The sequence below is a fragment of the Pogona vitticeps genome, chromosome 4 (genome assembly GCF_051106095.1).
Source record: "Pogona vitticeps strain Pit_001003342236 chromosome 4, PviZW2.1, whole genome shotgun sequence".
NCBI lineage: Eukaryota > Metazoa > Chordata > Lepidosauria > Squamata > Agamidae > Pogona > Pogona vitticeps.
Window position 1 is genome coordinate 26163033 of NC_135786.1, and position 20028 is coordinate 26183060.

The 20028-nt window shown below is 41.7% G+C and overlaps 1 protein-coding gene across 4 annotated transcripts in view; it reads right to left on the bottom strand.

Annotated features, from left to right (window-relative positions):
* SRC (SRC proto-oncogene, non-receptor tyrosine kinase) overlaps positions 1 to 20028 on the bottom strand; it is a 109774-nt gene that overhangs the window by 2146 nt on the left and 87600 nt on the right. For 2 of the 4 annotated variants that reach the window (XM_078392594.1, XM_072996943.2), the window contains 9 exons: positions 18845 to 18880; positions 17093 to 17191; positions 16098 to 16201; positions 11766 to 11915; positions 10877 to 11032; positions 8157 to 8336; positions 6714 to 6790; positions 4992 to 5145; positions 3987 to 4118 (listed from right to left, as the gene is read on the bottom strand). In XM_078392594.1, coding sequence (XP_078248720.1) covers positions 3987 to 4118; positions 4992 to 5145; positions 6714 to 6790; positions 8157 to 8336; positions 10877 to 11032; positions 11766 to 11915; positions 16098 to 16201; positions 17093 to 17191; positions 18845 to 18880 — 1088 coding nt within the window. The remainder of the gene's footprint in view (positions 1 to 3986; positions 4119 to 4991; positions 5146 to 6713; positions 6791 to 8156; positions 8337 to 10876; positions 11033 to 11765; positions 11916 to 16097; positions 16202 to 17092; positions 17192 to 18844; positions 18881 to 20028) is intronic. The other 2 variants (XM_020789231.3, XM_020789229.3) reach the window with 1 other exon arrangement.

A 20028-nucleotide genomic window follows, 5' to 3' on the forward strand; every position in this document is an offset into this window, starting at 1 on the left:
GGAGCTCACTCCGTTCGTGGATTCGATCTTACGACTGCTGGTCTTCTGACTTTGCAGCACAGAGGCTTCTGCAGTTTAACCCGCAGCACCACCACGTCCCACAATGACAGCCTCCTGTTAAGTATAGTTTCATTTAAACTACAAGGAGCAATTTAAGTAGCTCTTTTAATTTGTGGCATAAAGCCTGTTTCTCCCCCCTCCCCATGTTCTCCAGATTATTATTTTTTAATTTAACAAATATAGAGCTATAAACTTGCTGAAGATGAGGGCAAGAAATCCTTGGCTAGCTCAGTTCCACAACATGTTTGTAAGGTATGGATGTCTTGACTATGTGGGTGGTTGAGACTCCACTTCAGCTTCCTCCTGCAAGTCCATCATGATTTCAATTCCATCATGACTTATTTATTTATTTATTTTATATCCCGCCTATCTGGTCAGTTAGGATCACTCTAGGCGGCTAACAGCATAAAATAGAACAGTAAATAAATATAAAACAATTTTACAAAGAAATAGACATAATAGAATAGACAAATAGAAGGGAGAAAGAGGGTAGCAGGGATTCACTGGAGGGAAGGCCTGCCGAAACATCCATGTTTTAAGTTGATTTTTAAAGATACCCAGCGAGGGAGCCACACGGATCTCAGGAGGTAGGTTGTTCCAGAGGCGAGGAGCCACCGCCGAGAAGGCCTGATTTCTTGTCTTTTCCTTCCGGGCCTCCCTCGGCATTAGGCTCCTCAGCCTCACCTCCTGGCTCACACGAGTGACACAGGTAGATCTTGGTGGGAGTAGGCATTCTGCCAGGTATTGAGGCCCTAAACCGTTTAAGGCTTTGTACGTAAGCATCAACATGTGTGATCAGGATATCGATAATGTGATTGACGTGAAAGGAAGGAGGTTGTTGCAGAGGCAACAATGCTGCAACTCTAATGTATGAACAAGAATTTCAGGAACATGGAGATCTGTAGTTGCAGGTGGACTGGGAAAACTCCATTTTCTATGACATGCCTGTGCCTGCCATTGTAGAAGGCCTCATTCTTTCTGTAAATCGCAATTAAAGAGCAAAAGTAAACTAAACCAAATCTCTTTCGGAAGTTATCTGCACACTATGGTGTACAGCTTCCTTTCCTTGTGAGCAATCGCCATGGTGAACAATATCCTAAACCTGCCAAACTTCTTCTTTCTTTTCCTTTGATCAATATGTAGAGGAACGACATTGTGACTTCAGTGGTGAGTGAAACAACACCCTTAAAATAAGTCCCAAATTTCTGTGCATTTCGGGTGTGTCAAAACTAGCATTTTGTTCAAGCACTTAAACACCGACCTACAGGGCTTTACACTCATTTCACACACTAGTAAGGTTATGCTCAAAATCCTACAAGGTAGGCTTCAGCAGTATGTGGACAGAGAACTCCCAGAAGTACAAGCTGGATTTTGAAGGGGCAGAGGAACTAGAGACCAAATTGTTAACATGCACTGGATTACGGAGAAAGCCAGAGAGTTCCAGAAAAACTTCTACTTCTGCTTCATAGACTAAGCAAAAGCCTTTGATTGTGTGGACCACAACAAACTGTCGCAAGTTCTTAAAGAAATGGAAGTGCCTGACCACCTTATCTATCTCCTGAGAAATCTATATGTGGGACAGGAAGCAACAGTTAGAACTGGATATGGAACAACTGATTGGTTCAAAATTGGAAAAGGAGTACAACAAGGCTGCATATTGTCTTCCACCTTATTTAACTTATATGCAGACTACATCATGCAAAACTACTCTGATGGCAGAAAGTGAGGAGGAATTAAAGAACCTCGTAATGAGGGTGAAAGAGGAGAGCGCCAAAAATGGTCTGAAGCTCAACATCAAAAAAACTAAGATCATGGCCGCTGGTCCCATCACTTCATGGCAAATAGATGGGGAAGATATGGAGGCAGTGACAGATTTTACTTTCTTGGGCTCCATGATCACTGCAGATGGTGACAGCAGCCATGAAATTAAAAGACGCCTGCTTCCTGGGAGGAAAGTGATGACAAACCTAGGCAACATCTTAAAAAGCAGAGACATCACCTTGCCAACAAGGTCAAAGCTATGGTATTTTCAGTAGCAATGTATGGAAGTGAGAGATGGACCATAAAGAAGCCTGCCGGCGAAGAATTGACGCTTTTGAATTGTGGTGCTGGAGGAGACTCTTAATTGTCCCCTGGACTGCAAAGAGAACAAACCTGTCCATTTTGATGGAAATCAACACTACGTGTTCACTGGAAGGACAGATCCTGAAGCTAAGGCTCCAGTACTTTGGCCATCTCATGAGAAGAGAAGACTCCTTGGAAAAGACCCTGATGTTGGGAAAAGTGTGAGGGCAAGAGGAGAAGGGGACGACAGAGGACGAGATGGCTGGACAGTGTCATCGAAGCGACTAACATGAAGGAGGAGGCAGTGGAAGACAGGAGGGCCTGGCGTGCTCTGGTCCATGGGGTCACGAAGAGTTGGACACGACTAAACGACTAAACAACAACAACAGGACTTTAATAAAACTGCAAACAAATGATAAACAAGGCTTTGCTTCTGGCTCCGTGTGGCCACATAAATTAAACAGACCCAAATTCCTCAGTGCAACTTCCCTGTGAGTGAATGTGAGTGAATTTGTATCTCCCTGGCTGTGTAGCCACACCCTAAATTTGAAAAGAGAATATTACAGACCTTGGAAACCTCATGTCAAAATGCTTCTAAAATGCTTTAAATTAACTTTACAATAACTTGAAAAGTAACCAGAAAACCCAAAGTGCTTCACCAAAGTAAATGTGTACTAGTTGTTAGATTACTTTTGAAATGTAACTTGGTTATGCCCTTGTTACTCAGAAAGTAACTTGTTCCAATAACCATATTGTAGGTGACTATATTACTTGAAAGCACATTCGGAGATTTTTTTTGGCCCTGCAGCTTAGGAACAGCTGTGGTTCTTGAAGCCTTGAAAAATAACTAAAACCAGTGTTTGCACAGCTTCTTATAGGATTTAAAACTCAGATGAAAAATAAAACTGGATGAAATTGTGAAGGAACAAAGCTATACAGAAATATAGGAGTTCTTCAACCACAATAACATTGAAACCTTTTGTTATTTTTTTAAAAAGACTTTCTTCATTTAAACAGCCAGTGTGTCATATCCCTCATAAACAGCAGCAGCCACAGAAGAGAAAGCTTTTCTCCAGCTAAAGCAAGCAATTTTCTATGTCTGTCATCAGATGTCTGTGGCCGTACAGTATGAACCCATGTTGCCATTGCAGCATCATATTAATTTTTGCAGCAGCCATGAGATGTTTTTCTTTTATTCATGATCTCTCTTGAAAATCGTCTTTCTACTGCAGCATCATCACTCAGAAGAGAGATACAGTACTACCATGGATACTCCTAAGCCTCCAGAAACTACATTAATCACAGATGGAGAGATATGGCCACTGCTAATGTTCACTAGGAGACCACAGAGGAAACTGGGAACTCTAGCATGACATACTTGGTAGAAAAAAATAAGGGACCATAGGAAGTTTCCCCATACTTGGACTGTTTCCTGACAAGGCTTTCATTATGCAATTACAGTGTCTTATTCACAGAGTTTTACTGATTTTTGTAAACCTCCCATTGTTTTCCCATCCTTTTTTCCATCTTGCACCTAACCCCAGAACATCTGTTAAGGAGAAAGAGGAGAAATGGGTGCACAAGGTCTTTTGACACGTCACATCTGGAAGCATCCTGAGTCAGACCATTTGCCTATCTCACCCAGTACCATTCACTCAGCTCTGACTGGCAGCTAATCTCCAGGATCTTTTTACCTGTTATCTGATCACAGAGCTCCCAGGAATTGGGCCTATCGGATTCTACACACAAAGCATGTGCTCTTTCAGTGACAACCTCCCCCCCTTCGTAAGCAAATGAGGAGTTCCCTACCACTGGTCTTGTGGGGCCCACGCGGCACTTCTAGCAACTGAACCGCCACTCACCTGGATAGGGCACACGGCCCTTTGTGGCCAGTTCGGTCAGCAATATTCCGAAGGACCATACATCTGACTTAATGGTGAACCGACCATAGAGGGCAGCTTCTGGAGCAGTCCACTTGATAGGAAATTTAGCACCTGAACACAGCAGATGGAGAAATGAAAAAAAGAAAAGAGAAGGGTCAAAAATTATCATTCCTACATCTTTGAAGTGATTATGCTCCCCAGGGAGGTGTGTCAGAGTTTCAGGAAAAGATTGCATACTTTGAAAAATATATCCAGTATCATATTTTTTTTCATCTGAAAAACAAGGAAAAATGTTAAAAAACGAAGTCATTTTCCCCTTCTAAATTTACAAATGTTTGGATTTGTTTTTATTTACAGTATTTCAAATTAAATTATTCAGGCAGGTTTGAAATGGGGGAGGATGATTTTTAAAAAAATATTTACAAAAGCAAGCCCAATTTAAGAAGATTAAGATATACCTTTTTGGAGAATATACAAAAAGGGAGGAAATTGGGAGTGATGACTTGAGCCTACCACTGTTTCTGTATCTATCACCAGGAACAGCAAAAACACTGCACAGTAGGAACCACCCCATCCGTGGGATCAGTATCCGTGGACTCATCTGCTCTCTGAAAATATTAAATAAAAACCCAGAAATATATATTTCTAAGTATTCCCATGATGTAATTACCAGAACTGCCCACTAGAAGTTGCCAGAGGCCGTGCCATATATAGGATTCACTATAATCCATGGCTTTTGGCATCATGTGGGATGGAGGAGGGCATGGAACCAATTTCTCCTGGATACCAAAGATGTATGGTAATGTGAAATATCCTGAACATTAGATTCTGTGGATCAATAAAGATGCCCTTGGACACTATCTTGATAGCACTTTCTGTATCTGACTCTGCATCATCCACAGATGTTTCCCCCTCTGAAACATTAACCAGTTTGCAGCTGGGAATTTCCTCCCATCAAGTAATATAGGTAGATGCAGTCCTTACCTTGCCTTGCTGTGTATTCATTGTCCTCAATCAGCCTTGCCAATCCAAAGTCTGCTACCTTGCACACCAGGTTTTCTCCCACAAGGATGTTGGCAGCTCGGAGATCTCGGTGAACATAGTTCATCCTCTCCACGTACGCCATGCCAGATGCAATCTGCAACCATCCATGATGCAAAAGACATTCTGAGTTGGCCTGAATTATCATTACATTCAATCAGTTAACAGCTGTAAGACCCCAGTTCAATGACAAAGTTTTATGCAGCCCATAGTCAGGGTAGATTTGGACATCCATTTCATATGCATCCTGTTGTAGTGAAGCCCCTGGGCATCATGGCTGTCTTTCAATGCTTCATCAGATGGTTCCAAGGGGAGAAATGTGCTTGGAGTCAAGTGGCTTTTGGTTCCTTTGAGATGACAACCCATAGAATCATTGGGCACAAATGGGCCAAAAATATCCTTCAGCCAGCATCAAGAGGGAATACTTACAACACATAACTGTCAATGTTGCACACACTTGAGAGGAAAGTTGGTCAACACTCTATACTGCACAGTACACACAGAAAAAAAAAAGAGCAGAAAGAGGATGGATGGCCGAAAAAGAAGGATGACATGGCAAGGAGATCCTACATTGGTTTAAGTTAACAAAATACTAAAATAACCTACAGAACAATGTTCCCAACCTTGTCAGCTTAACATGTGCTTTGGGGCCATATGTTTCTCAGTGTTCTAGGACTACAACTCCCGGAAATCCTGGCCAGCACAGCTAGCGGTGAAGCCTTCTGGGGGTTTTAGTCCAAGAACATCTGCGGACCTAAGATTGGGAACCACTTGTGTACAGAGCCAAGTTATGCCGGACAGCATGTTTCCATCTAGACACTACTGATACTTCCAAATCCAACCCCTAGTCTTCTTGAATGAGAAGGAGAAAAGGAGGGCAAGAGGAGGAGCCTTTTGGCTGAAGAACCTCAGAGACCGGTTTGGATGCAATACCACATCCTTCATCTAGAGCTGCTACGCCCAACATCACTACAGTCATGATGCCACCCTGGCTTCAGGAGAATGGGAAGAAGAAGATGGAAGGAAGAAGGAAAAAGAGAATTCCTACTATGTATAAAGTGGAAGTACACTAGCAACTGACATTTTACACTACTAGGAGCATAGTGCTTTTTTGTAAGTACACACTCTACAAGATGGGAATGAGGATCTTTTTTTAATGACAGGAAGGTGGGATTGAATGCTTTCCTTTCTCCTCTCTCAGTGCCATGCATCTTTATGTAGTCTGGTGCTTTGTAAACTTTTCCAAATCAGGTTCAGATGATGGAGAGGCAGGTGGATTTTCTCCTCTTTTCTTCAAGCCTTCTCAGATCCCCACAAAGCACAGAAGCTTGTGAAGGAGCAGCCCATCCTTCTCACTCTTTCCTGAGCTCTGCAGTTCGGCACATGCTATGAGAAACACACTTCCCAGACAGCGCCTTCGAGGAGGTGAACATTTCCATCCTGTCCTTTCATGCAACTTCAGCTTTCCCCCCTAGCAGCAATCTTCCTGCATCTCGCGGGGCCACTGTGAGATACAGGAAGCTGGACTAGATGGGCTCTTGGCCTGATCCAGCAGGGCTGTTCTTATGTTCTTAGGTTTATCTTAAATAATACAAGGTTGGAACCAACAGCACCATGCAGCTGGGTTGTTAAACGAGATGGGTTCCCCGGGTGTGCTCCACTCACCTGCGCTGCCATGTCCACCAGCTGGGGCAGCCTCAAGTACTTGCCCATCTCCCCTTTCAAGAAATCCAAGAGGCTTCCTAGGATGGAACGTACAGTTGTCAGTAATTAAAGCAGAAGTTAAACTTCCAACTGTGGCAGATGTTTTCCCCACAGACTGGCAGCTGTTTTAATCTTAGAAAATGACAAAGAAAATACAGTGGTGCCTCACTTAGCGACTGCCTCGCTTAACAAGGAAATCGCTGTACGATTAGGTTTTTTTCGATCGCTTTTTCGATCGCAAAACGATGGTTTAAATGGGTTTTTTTTCATTTCACGATGATCGGTTCCCTGCTTCAGGAACCGATTTTCTCTTTACAACGATCAGCAAACAGCTGATCGTCGGGTTTCAAAATGGCCGCCAGCTGAAGAAAATGCCCCCCCCCCGCTGTTTTCTAGGATGGATTCCTCACCTTACAGGCACCGAAAATGGCTGCTGTATGGAGGATCTTCGCTGGACGAGCAGGTATTCAGCCCACTGGAACACATTGAAAGGTTTTCAATGCGTTTCAATGGTTTTTTAAATTTCGTTTGATGATGGTTTTGCTCTACAGCGATTTCGCTGGAACGAATTAACATAGTCAAGCGAGGCACCACTGTACTTCAGTCACCTGTAGTAGCATGGCAAACAAATGCTGCACTGCCCATTGGCTGTATGCCAAACAGCCACATAATCTCCTCAGCCCTTACCAAACTGTTGCACAAATCCATCAGTCCCCATTTAAAGCATGCTGGTTTGGTTGTGTAAACTGAGCTTTATGTAATAGCCTGCTGATGAGATCATGTGCCACATGCTTTCTCTCCTAATTTCTATAGCTAGTGGGAAATATGTAGATGTGAGTTGAAGGCTTTCCCCTTAGAGCACTGAATTTTTAGCTTCCCAAATGTACATTTGGCAAAGTTTCATAAGAAAACATTCGCACCAGGGAGCTAAATATGATTTCACCCTTACAGGTGAGAATGAACATTTTAAAATTCTACCCCTTGCCAAGTGAAATTTAAAAAAAGTTTTATTCATTTTTCACCTTTTGGCATTTATTTTGTGAAAAATTTATGGAAGAGTTCTTTATGCAAAAGCTTTGTATTTTGTTGAAAATACAAGGTTTTTAGGCACTATACTTTTTTTGCTACAAAATGTTTCTCCCCCAAACATAAGGATTTCCTTTCTAAAACACAAGTTTTCCCTTCATATACACAAAATATATTTTTTGGCTAATGCTACTGCTGCTGATAACAGGTAAAAAGCCCTCTTTTTGCCCTCAGGCAGAAATGAAACATTTTGCAACAACTGACAATTTTTTCAACAATCTTTTTCATCAAGGAGAAGAAAATGGGTGTGTACGAGTTGGTTATGTCCCTAATCCACACAAAATCGAATTACATTGGCATGGACAGTACATTGCACACCTTTGCACATATATTCTGTCACAATGTAAATAGGTTCCTCAGAAACCACTGCATACAGTTGCACCAGCTTCTCATGGCGCAGTTTTTTCATGACTTGGGCTTCCTGCAGAAATGCTTCTGGAGACATTGTCCCAGGTTTCAGAGTCTTTATTGCCACTCTTGTGGTGCCATTCCAAGTCCCTAGATTAGAAACAGGAATAGATTAACAGGGCAGCCATTTCACTGAGAAACATATGGTCCCAAAGCCCACTTTACCATGGCAAGAAAACTGTTTAAACAGCAGATCGAGGAAATGATTAAATCTCGACTATCCTACACGGTAACCAACTGGCATCCTTAAGATGTTTTGGACTTTAGTTTCTGTGATCCCTCACTTGGCCATGTTAGCTGAAGTAGCTGTAAGTACTAGGGAAATCAGACATACAGTTTGTATACACACATTACAGGCAAGATATCAGCGGGAGACACAGTCATTGGCAAGTGCTGACCAACTGGAACATTTATGAAACTGGAGTGTATTTGTTCTCCTTCCCAAATTAGCAGGCACATTCTATTGCCCTCTTGGGTAAAGATTATCAGTTAGCAGGAACTTGAATCACCATGGGTGTCGTTTAAAACATTTTTTTTCTCCCTCACTCCATCAAGAGATGAAGTGTAATGAAGTGTTCAGAAGCAACCTCCTATCCAGTCCAGACTCAAACCAGATCCACCGACATGATATTCTCCCTTGGACAGTTGCAGGAGAAATGCAGGGAACAACAACAGCCACTCTTTGTGGCCTTCATAAATCTCACAAAGGCCTTGGATTTGGTTAGCAAGGACGGCCTTTTTAAAATCCTTCCCAAGATTAGATGTCCACCTCAACTCCTTAACTTCATCAGGTCCTTTCATGAGGAAATGAAGGGCACTGTAGTTTTTGATGGCTCAACATCAGATCCCTTTGACATCCGAAGCAGAGTGAAACAGAGCTGTGTCCTTGCGTCGACCATGTTTGTGAGCTTTTTTGCCATCATGCTGAAGCACGCCTTTAAAACTGCAACAGAAGGTGTCTATCTATGGACTAGATGAGATGGAAAGCTCTTTAATCTCTCTAGATTGACAGCAAAGACCAAAGTCCAGCTGAAATGCATGCGGGACTTCTTCTTTGTCGATGATGCAGCTGTTGTTGCCCACTCTGTTGAAGACCTCCAACAACTCATGAATCCTTTTAGCAAGGCCTGCCAAGACTTTGGATTAACAATCAGCCTGAAGAAAACACAAGTCGTGGCCCCGGGTGTGGACTCAGCTCCCTCTATTACCATCTCCACACAAGAATTGGAGGTTGTTCATGATTTCGTGTACCTTGGCTCACCAATCTCTGACACCCTCTCCCTAGATGTTGAGCTGGATAAATGCATGGGCAAAGCAGCTACCATGTTCTCTAGGCTCACAAAGGGAGTATGGCTAAATAAGAAGGTGACAGCATATAGCAAGATCCAAGTCTATAGAGCCTGTGTCCTGAGCACACTCCTGTACTGCAGTGAGTCCTGGACATGTGCAAGGCAAGAGAGGAAACTGAACACATTCTATATGCATTGTCTCTGACGCATTTTTTGTATCACCTGGCAGGACAAAGTTCTAAATAGAGTAGTCCTAGAATGAGCTGGAAATTTTAGCATATATACATTACTGAAACAGCGATGTCTACGTTGGATTCCAAAAGATCTCCTGTATGGATAATTAGTGCAGGGAAATCACCCCAGAGAGAGACCACAGCTGAGATACAAAGATATCTGCAAGCAGGATCTGAAGGCTTTAGGAATGGACCTCACCAGGTGGGAAACCTTGACATCTAAGCGTTCAGCCTGGAGGCAGGCAGTTCATCATGGCCTCTCCCATTTCAAAGAGGCACTTGTCCAGCAGGCCGAGACAAAGAGGCCAGAAACCAGCAAAACGAGGGAGCTGGACAGGGGACAGATTATATTTGCCTTCAATGTGGAAGGGATTATCACTCTCGAATTGGGCTTCTCAGCCACACTAGACACTGTTCCAAGTCCTCCATACAGAGCATGATACCATACCACACCAACCGAACAATTGGCACATTATATGCTGGCATGACTAATCAATAGGATCCTGGCTGTTCATTTTAATGGTTCTGCTTCAAGAGACTAAATCTAGAACCAGTTCATAATCTTTTACACTGGGCAGACATTGGAAAACTCTTGTTTATTGCCTGCAGAAGTCTGTGGCCAGTCTGGAATGAAACTGAATGGTACCTGAACAAGAATAGTCTTGTTCTGTGTAGCTATGTGATGGCAACACAAACTGAACCCCTAGTCCAATAAACATGGAAAGAATGGTTTTGCTTATTATTATTGTCTGGGCTTCCTTCTTTCCTTTTACTCGCACAACCAACTCAAGCAAACTTTTCACAATGAAGCTGTACCAGTGATTGTAACACTGCCTTCAGTTGTTGCCTCAATATGACATCTGTCATGCTTTTGGTGTAAGGTCGTGGGTGGCGTCACATGCAACCCTATTTCCTTCTGTTTTGAATAAGACTGGGCTGTGGATTATTCTGATTTAAACAAGGTGAACTCAACAGTCAACAGCCAAAAATAAATGGCAATTAGTAATCTTTCCCCACATCGAATCTGTCTCCTGAAGTTCAGTTTCCTCCCCAGAACCTCAATGGCTATCAGACCACAATGCATGCTTCTACCTGCTAGAATCCTTACCCATCCACACTTCTCCGAAACAGCCTTGTCCAAGTTTCACCTCTAAGCGCAGTGACTCACGGGGAATTTCCCAAGCATCCTTTGCAAGGCCTTGTGTCTGAGGCTTGCTGGTGGGGCAGACAGTGGTGAGGCGGTGGCACAAGCCATCTGCATGCTCTGGAAAAGGAAAACATAGAATAAGGAGCAAGAAAGGACTCTTCACATGGACCACCTCTGAGAACATCCTTCTTTGAATACAGTTTGAATCCACTAGAGATGCCATTTCAATATATTCTATGGCTGTCAGGTGCATGTGTGTATGCCTGATATTTATATGCCTTTTTTCCCTCCTAAACTTGGGATTCAAGATGGTTTACAAAACAGTTAAAACACAATTAGAAAATTAAAATACAAGAGAATTAGAAACATCAAAATAAGATTAAGGTGCAAAGTCAGACACTTGGGAGCGAAGGATTTTAAAATGTTTATAGCCATAAAAGGCATAAGTTGGTGTCACTAGGCAAAGACTCAGGTTCTACTTTGCAGTGAAGAAGATAGATACATCTGGATTTTATCATGTTGTTTAATTTCATTAGGGTAATTCCATTACATTTGGTTCAAACGACACACTCTTCTGATTTCCTAACGGATACTTTATTTCTTGAAGGTCTCCTCCATTTGAATTATGTGTGTGCATTAAGACACAGAAAGCCGACACAGGAAACAATGCTGTTTTGTGGTAAGAGAATGGTGATGATCTTTAGTTTGTCTGATCCTAGTCCTGATCCTCCATTTCCTCTTAAAATACTCTCCAGACTTCTTTACTTTAGTTCCAAGTATTTTGAATGGGACATCCATATTCTGCAAACAATCCTGCATTAAAAGAAGTTGAACCAAAAAGGACACTTACTGGAGTAATAAGCTACCAGTTGCTGAAGGCTGCTGAACTGTGTGCGGGAAGTGATGTAGAAGCCACCGTTGTCCAACTTGCGAATCTTGTAATGCTTTACGTTGAGGCCCTTGGCATTGTCAAAATCCGAGACAGAGAGACAATAGGCACCTACCAAGAAACAATGAGCACAGCTCAGAGGTTCTGACTAAGAGATAATAGTGTATATTAAGGCTGACTATCTTCAACATTGTTATCCATTTCTTTGAAGGTTAAGAGGAAATAGCCTCAAAACCTTTCTGCACATACTCCCAGCACACTCTCAGAAATCACACTACCAGATTTAGGTGGCATATCATACTATTAAAATTGGCTGGCAACTGGAAAATCCCCTCCCCCCTTAGGAAGTATTTCGCTTTAAACCGCTTGTAGTAGCTTCTTCCAAATTTTGGGCAAAAAACTGACCTACAGCTGGTCCATCTTGTAGAATATAAGAACAAAGTACAGAGAAACCAATACATTAAATCCCACTTTTGTATAGCAATTTAGAATGGGGGAAATGTTGGACCGAACTGGATTTGCAAACAAATGCTGTGATGATCTCTCATGCTAGCATCTGTTGATGACATTTTCATCAAAAAGCAAAAAAAAGCTTGAGATGCTGTAGTCAGCAGGATCGTAACTTCACAGCAGGATTAAGATTGGAGGAAATGCAGAGTGGATACCTTTGAAGAACAAAAAGCAGGCAGCAAGGCCAGGACAGTCTAATTATGGCTTCCAGCTGGATCAGCCTTCACTCTGATCCTATCAAAGCTCACTAGCTAATTTGTGCAGGGTTAACACAGAGCTCAGAGACAGAAGACCTTTGCTGCAACACCTCATGGGAGAAAAATAGATGCTGGCAGGAAATCTACAGGGAAAAGTGCTTTCCTCCTTCACTGTTAATGTGATGCTCCAATTATAACAGGAAAGTACTGTTGTGGTAACTTGTATGAAATGTCAGCATTTGAATATTACATGGAAGGCAAGATTTATTGGGCAAGTATTTCTAAAACAAGGAACAGTTTCATTTTTGAGCCATGCTCAGGTCCCAGTTGTTTCCGTTATCCAGAAAAGTCTGGCTGGGGCTAACAACACTGACTGCAATGGAGAACGTGATCTTATTATTTAGTGCCTAAAAGAGATGCAGACCTTTAAAGGGTCAGAGGTCATTAGCAAAACATATTTAGATCCCCTTTGGCTTATGTGATTGAGCATAGTTCACTCAGAGGCTGATTGCATGAACGTTTAGCCCACTGTTCTTGCAGAGACAGGCTGGTTCATTCTTAAAGACGGTGATCAGATGACTCCTTGTATTCTCGAAGGCTTTCACGACCAGGATCTGATGGTTGTTGTGGGTTTTTCGGGCTCTTTGGCCGTGTTCTCAGCATGGACAGAGTTCCTACTCCAGTCCTCTGAAGATGCCAGCCACAGAGACTGGCGAAACGCCAGGAAGAACAACCTTCAGAACATGGCCAAAGAGCCTGAAAAACCCACAACAGCCATCAGATGACTCTTTGTTGGCCCCACAGTGATCTTACTCCTACCTTTGTGGTCAGGGGCTTCTGCTTTTTGATGTAAATAAGACTGCTCTGTTTTGGTTTGTTTCTGGCATGTGCAATTGCTGGAAATGAACCAAAAGCAAGCATACCTGTCAATTGTCGATATGGTGAAGGAATACAGTGGTGCCTCGCTTAGCGATGTTAATTTGTGCCAAAAAAATCGCTGCTAAGCGATAACATTACTAGGCAAAATAAAAAAAAACCCATAGAAACGCATTAAAATGCTATTAATGCATTCCTATGGGCTTAAAACTCACCGCTGAGCAAAGCTCCTCCATAGCGCCGCCATTTTCGGTGCCTCTAAAGTGAGGAACCCGTGCCTGAAAACAGCGGGGCGGCCATTTTGTTTACCCAGCAGCCATTTTCGCCGATCAGCTGTGCGAAAATGGGGGCTTTGTGATGATTGCAGGGAAGCGATCATCGCAAAGCGAAAATACCCCATAGGGACCATCGCAAAGCAATTGCTTTTGCGATCGCAAAAAATGTGTCGCAAAGCGATTTCATCGCTATACGGAGTGATCGCTATGCGAGGCACCACTGTACACCGAATGGCATACTGAACTTCCTAGTGACTTTATTTAGCCCAATCCAAAACAGGCATGTAGAGAAGCCCTCTTTCTCAAGCCTGGCTTCGTATCTATGTGGATCAGAACCTCAATTTTCAAATAAAGCATGCACATCTTAACAGCTCAAATTTCCAGCGGCCTGAGCGTACAGGGAATCATGGATTACACATTTTTACAATTAGGGAAGAGTAAAGACAGATGGAGTCAAATCCTGAGTCTGCTACAGATATCATAAATATGCCATTTCTTTTGACACATCATAAGTTGAGAGCATACAATTTTTAGTACATTACATTAAACAATATTTTAGGAAGGAATGTTTCATTCTGCAAAAAGTATGTAAAAAGAAAAGCTTGAATATACTGTAAATTAACATGCTAATTAGAGCTGGTAATATCACCACCACCACCACTAAGAACAACAACAAACAATAAGTGCAGTAGCAGTAATAGCAGCAGCACTACATTTTAAGGCATTAAAGCAAAAGCAACAATTTTAACATTAAGTCAATCGATGCATCTAAGGACTAATGTGTTTTATAAGTAGCATTTAAAATATTTTAATATGAATTCAAAATATTATTTTCAGAATATCAGATGAAATTCTACTGTTTAATGCAAACAGATTAAATTTAAATGTGTTATTTCCAAGCTCTGTGCTAGATAGTCTGTCACTTATGTAATGGCCAAACATTCCTGGCTATTTCCCATATCTTTTTAAAAAATAAATATGTGACTTGTTCATGTCAGGTCATGTGCCTAACTTCTGTGAGCTTATGCAAAACTTGTATTAATCCCTTATACATAATTGGAAGTAGGACACAGGCCAACAGACATCTTCAGCTAAATTCTGCACTCAGGTGACTTTGATTGCTGGTAGGCATGTGTCGTAGATACACACTGCATTACCTCTGACTATCATCAACAACTATTCACACACAAACCCAAGTTCAATGAAACTATCCCTGTAAACACAACAAACAGTCCCTAGCAGCAAAGAAAGGAGGGAACAGTCAAGCTCCCTGTTGCTATTGGTTACCCAACTATTCCCAGCTTAGTGACCCAGTTTCAGCATCATTCTCCTGCAAAGAGCACAAGCTCAGGATCAGTGTCTCTGTTTACATTTAAATCCCACCCAGTTCTCCACCAATCAGATCAGAAGAGTGACGGAAACAGAGAGCGTACTGCCTTTTTGAGAGCATCAACTCTAGACACAATATATAAACAGGGGATACTGTGGAGATACTGTGGCCATAACAAAAACATACTGCCTTGTGCTAAGCTGCCTGTTTTTAAGGATTTGAGCATTAAAAGGAGGCCCTTGACATGGTCCAAAGCTCCAGATCTGAAAGCAGCACTGTCTTAATTGAAGCGACTACCACCCTCAGGCAAGCTTCCTAAGATAACAACCTAAATGAAATGTCAGCCCATGACAGTTCTTTTCATGGAGCTGCAGACTAGCAGTATGAATGTAGAGAAAGTCTCTCTAGAGTAGCAGTTCCCAAATAGTAGGCCATGCTATACATTAGTGGTCCATGACAAAAAAAAAAAAAGACATTCAAGAGTTCTGTGAGGTATTATCAACTCATCGAGGAGGGTTCCTGCTACATTTTGGAAAGATGCCTTGGTCTGGCTTTACTTGCTTTTAAACAACCTCCACTAAGATGGGCAATTTTTGTATGGATTTCTGTAGGTACAATTGGCATTTTAATCACACAGTTGCAGTAGAAATACACGAAAGGTTGCCTGTTGCATCTCTAGAAAAAGTTCAAGAAGTACACATAGAATGGGCTTTGCTGGGAAACATAGGTTATGAGATCCCTTGTGGACTGGTAATTTTTACCTCTCATATCTTCTATAACAGAGTCCGGCAATACACGACTCTCCAGATGTTGCTGGACTGCAAATTCCATTATCTCTCAACACTGACTGTGCTGCTTAGAGCTGACAAAGATTTGCATTCCAGCAACATCTGGAGAGATGCATGATTTCAAGAATGATTTATCTCTAGTTTATGTGACGTGCTTTCAACTGGAATTCACACTAAAAAAGTGTGCTTCAAATATCAGACATTTTGGCATTCAGTTTTAGAAGCTGAGAGAATATGCTGTCCCAGCAATAGTTGAAGTGTGTTCTTCTCTTAGACACAATGTAGAAATACTTGTTTTCTTCACCAATGGCCATTACCTTTTGTGGTTTCACTCTCTCTTGCTAGGAATGTTCCACGGGGATTTTCAGGGTTGAGAAGTAACCGTTCCGACTCTCGGCGGGTTATTTTGCCGAAATACCACCTGCAACAGTGAATCAGATATAAGCTTGGAAATATTTCATTCTCCCAAGTTCCTGCAGCCACTGCTAAATGCCTTTAGAATCAGAAAGATCCACAGCTTCTCCTATAAGTACATAACTTCCTGGTGTGGCCGCCTGGGTCTAAGAACTTTGTGTCAAAAGAAAGGAACACTACGTGTTTCTCAACAGCTTCAATATACAAAAGAAAAAGTTGATGCAAAGAGCAAAAAATTAGATTGGCAGCACACACTTTTAAGGTTTTATTCATGGTAAAGGGAGAGAAAAAGAACTGATTTTAAATACTCTGGAAAAGCATACAACATAGCAGGGGTAGCAAGCATGTGGTCTCCTGACCAGAGGTGTTTATAGGCTCCTGCCCTACCAACTACTCTCCTGGCTAAGATTATTATATTTTTGGGGCATAACATGGAGAGTCACTGCATGGCAATGAACACTTAAACAAAGTGGAGGAAATCATTTTTTCAATCCTCACAGTGTTGAAAATAGTTTAAATTATATTTATGTACACATCATATGATCCAGTGACATGCTAAGGCCAAAGGCCTGATTGACCGGGTATGAATATAATTTGATTATCATACTTTTGACTATCATGATTGACTTGGAGTTGAATATATGCACTAACTCTATCTAACCTAAAAGTATTATGCCAAAGAGGAGGCATTGTTACTGTAGCAGTGATGGCTGATTTGTAAATCACCACTTGACATTGCAGGTAATCAAGGGTGAAGTAAGTATGTGTGAACCAGCTCGAAGTCACAAATTATCAGTGAGAGTAATTTGAAGACTTCCATGCCACCCACCCAGTCATTATCATCAAAGAGCAGAAGCATTGCAATTTTTTAAAAAACTGTCTAAAAGATTTCAATTACTCTTCAGCCTGGATGGAGTCTGAGGGTGCGACATAGTTACTGGGGATGTAGCCTTTCTGACCAGTGGTGAGAGAGTGGGCCAGCCACCAATCTCCTTCCCTGGAAAATACAAAAACAACAAGAAAAAACACAAAGGTATGTATGTATCAGTGGAAGTAAACACAGGATATAACATCTTTCCAATTGATTGGTTTTCCCAGTATCTCACAATCATTCTGGGCTAGTTCCTCCTATCTCGACGATTACGGCCACATTGTATTTTTTGACGCTTACTGAAAAATTTGTATTTTTTTCTCTTCTCCAGCCCACACACATAATATTGGGCTTTGTAATGATGAAGTTCGACAGCAGACAGTAGTGGACAGCAGTGGACATAATGTTAGTATGGAATGAAGTCACCAGCATGAGTGGGTTAAATATGAACAGGCTTTGCAAAAGACCTTTTCTATTCCCCAACGCTTAGCTCCGTACTAGTTTTCTGCATCTACAAAATGGGCAAAGAAAAGCAGTGCATCTATACAGTGGTGCCTCGCTTAACAGTGATAATCCGTTCCAGGAAAATCGTCGTTAAGCGAAAACATGGTAAAGAAAAAAAAACATTGAAACGCATTGAAACCCCTTCAATGCGTTCCAATGGGGTCAAAACTCACCGTCCAGCGAAGATCCTCCATAGGGCAGCTGTTTTCGCTGCCTGTCTTGCGAGGAATCCATCTCAGAAAACAGCGGGGAGCCATTTTGTTTACCCGGTGGCCATTTTGAAACCGCCGATCAGCTGTTTTAAAATCATTGTTTTGCAAAGAATCAGTTCCTGAAGCAGGGAACTGATCATCGCAAAGCGAAATTCCCCCATTTAGACCATCGTTTTGCGATCGCAATTGCAAAAGATCATAAAAGATCATCGTAATGCAGTTTCATCATAATGCGGGGCAATCGTAATGCGAGGCACCACTGTATAGAGAGAGGAACTGCATTATTTTGTAAGCCCTCTTTTATTAAAAATAGGTAGATCTTCTCAGAGCCAGATCTAGTATGCAGGAAGGATGTCAGAAAAATTAGAGCTATGAACATTCCTATGCAAACCAACCTGATTTACATCTCTTGGAACAATGTATGAATGGATAAAGAGCTATCCACTTTAAAAATGTGAAATTAAAATGTTATGAAGCCATCTTAGCCAATGGAATGCATCAAAATATACTTTCAAATGCATATTTTGAGGTGATATGAGTATTTAAATATGTAGTAAAGCACATATTTAGATAACATTTTGAGAAGACTTTGTTTAATGCTGATTAATACAAAAACTGAGCATAATGGAATTAAGGGTAGAAACAATGCCAAAGCAAAAGGGACTGGAAAAGGCAGTATCGCCATTTCCAGCTTGCAAGCCACCAGGTGACCATCCTAGCTTAGACAAAGAGAAAACTGTCAATTAAATACAAATATACCCTCCTAACAAGCACAGTTTGGAGACAGATTAGGTAAATGAATGCATGATTTATGTAATATATTCCAACAAAAGAACACAGGATTCCTTTGTGGTGAGTTCTTCAGCCCATGACTGTGGGGTATGCTGGTAATTAGAGTAACTCAAGCAAATAAGGTGGTCCCCATGGCAACTGAACACTGTCATTATCAGAGATTCTACAGCTGGCACCTTATTAGTTTGGTTAAGCGACACATAACACAGTGTCCTTTTAGGTAAGCAGCTACCTTACTTAAAAAGGCATGTCAAGTACCAATTGAAAATACCTTTGAAGCCCTTTGAATCTGAACCAGATCTGGTTGCTGAATGAAGCATTGGAAATCCAAGAAAGCAGAGGTGGGAATGGGGAGGAAACAGGCATACACACAAACAAACAAACAAAGAAAGAAAAATAGTGATAATAAAAAAGGGGAATACACAGCCCCAAAGCAAAGTTTTAAATACAAAACGGTATAAGGCTAGGAACAAAATATTAAAGCACAGACATACAGCCTGGGTGTTGGAATAAGTGATGAAGGCAAATTATATCCCAATAAAGGACACAAACATGCTTTATCAGAAGCCAGTAAAAGAAGGCCATTGAATTGAATAAGCTCAGCCACATAAAAACAGAAAAGGCAATGCATTTCAACCGAAGCAGCTTCTGTTGACAGGAGAATTATGTACTCTTCTGGGCTGCAAGGGACTCTTCATTGAGTAGAATGTAACAGAAGAGAAATTGCAAATATGTAATGAACAAAGCTTTATTTAATCACTTTGGACTTGGCAGGTGCAGGCATAATAGACCACTTAGTCAGCAATCAACACATGATTTATTTATTTATTTATTTATTTTATTTATATCCCGCCTATCTAGTCGGTTGACCACTCTAGGCGGCTCACAACAGAGGGGACAACGATAATAAAAACCATTTTACAAAGAGAGAACTTTCAACAATTGGATAAAACACGAGGGGAGAAAAGGAAAGAGGAGTCAGGAATGATGAAAAACTTGCAGGATCATACACTCCCTTTGCTGCTGCCCCTTCTCAGAGCATGCCACGCTGCATGCTTGAAAAACTTGCCTTTTAAAAAATAGAGGTGCCAGTATCAACTAAGACTAGGGGATTCTGGGGCTTGTATCCCAAACAACAACATTTCAAACCTCTGGCCCCATTCCTTCCTGGCAAAAACATCAGCACCAACACTGATTGTCAGTAAAGCAACTTCCTTTGGCCACAGTGAAGGAAACATTGGATTGGTTGTTGTAGGTTTTTCGGGCTGTTTGGCCGTGTTCTGGAGGTTTTTCTTCCTAACGTTTTGCCAGTCTCCATGGCTGGCATCTTCAGAGGACAGGAGTTACAACTCGGTGTTCACAGACAGATCCTGGCTGTGAAAGCCTTCGAGAAAACATTGGATTTTGTGTGTGTGTGTGTGTGTGTGTGTGTGTGTGTGTGTGTGTGTGTGTGTG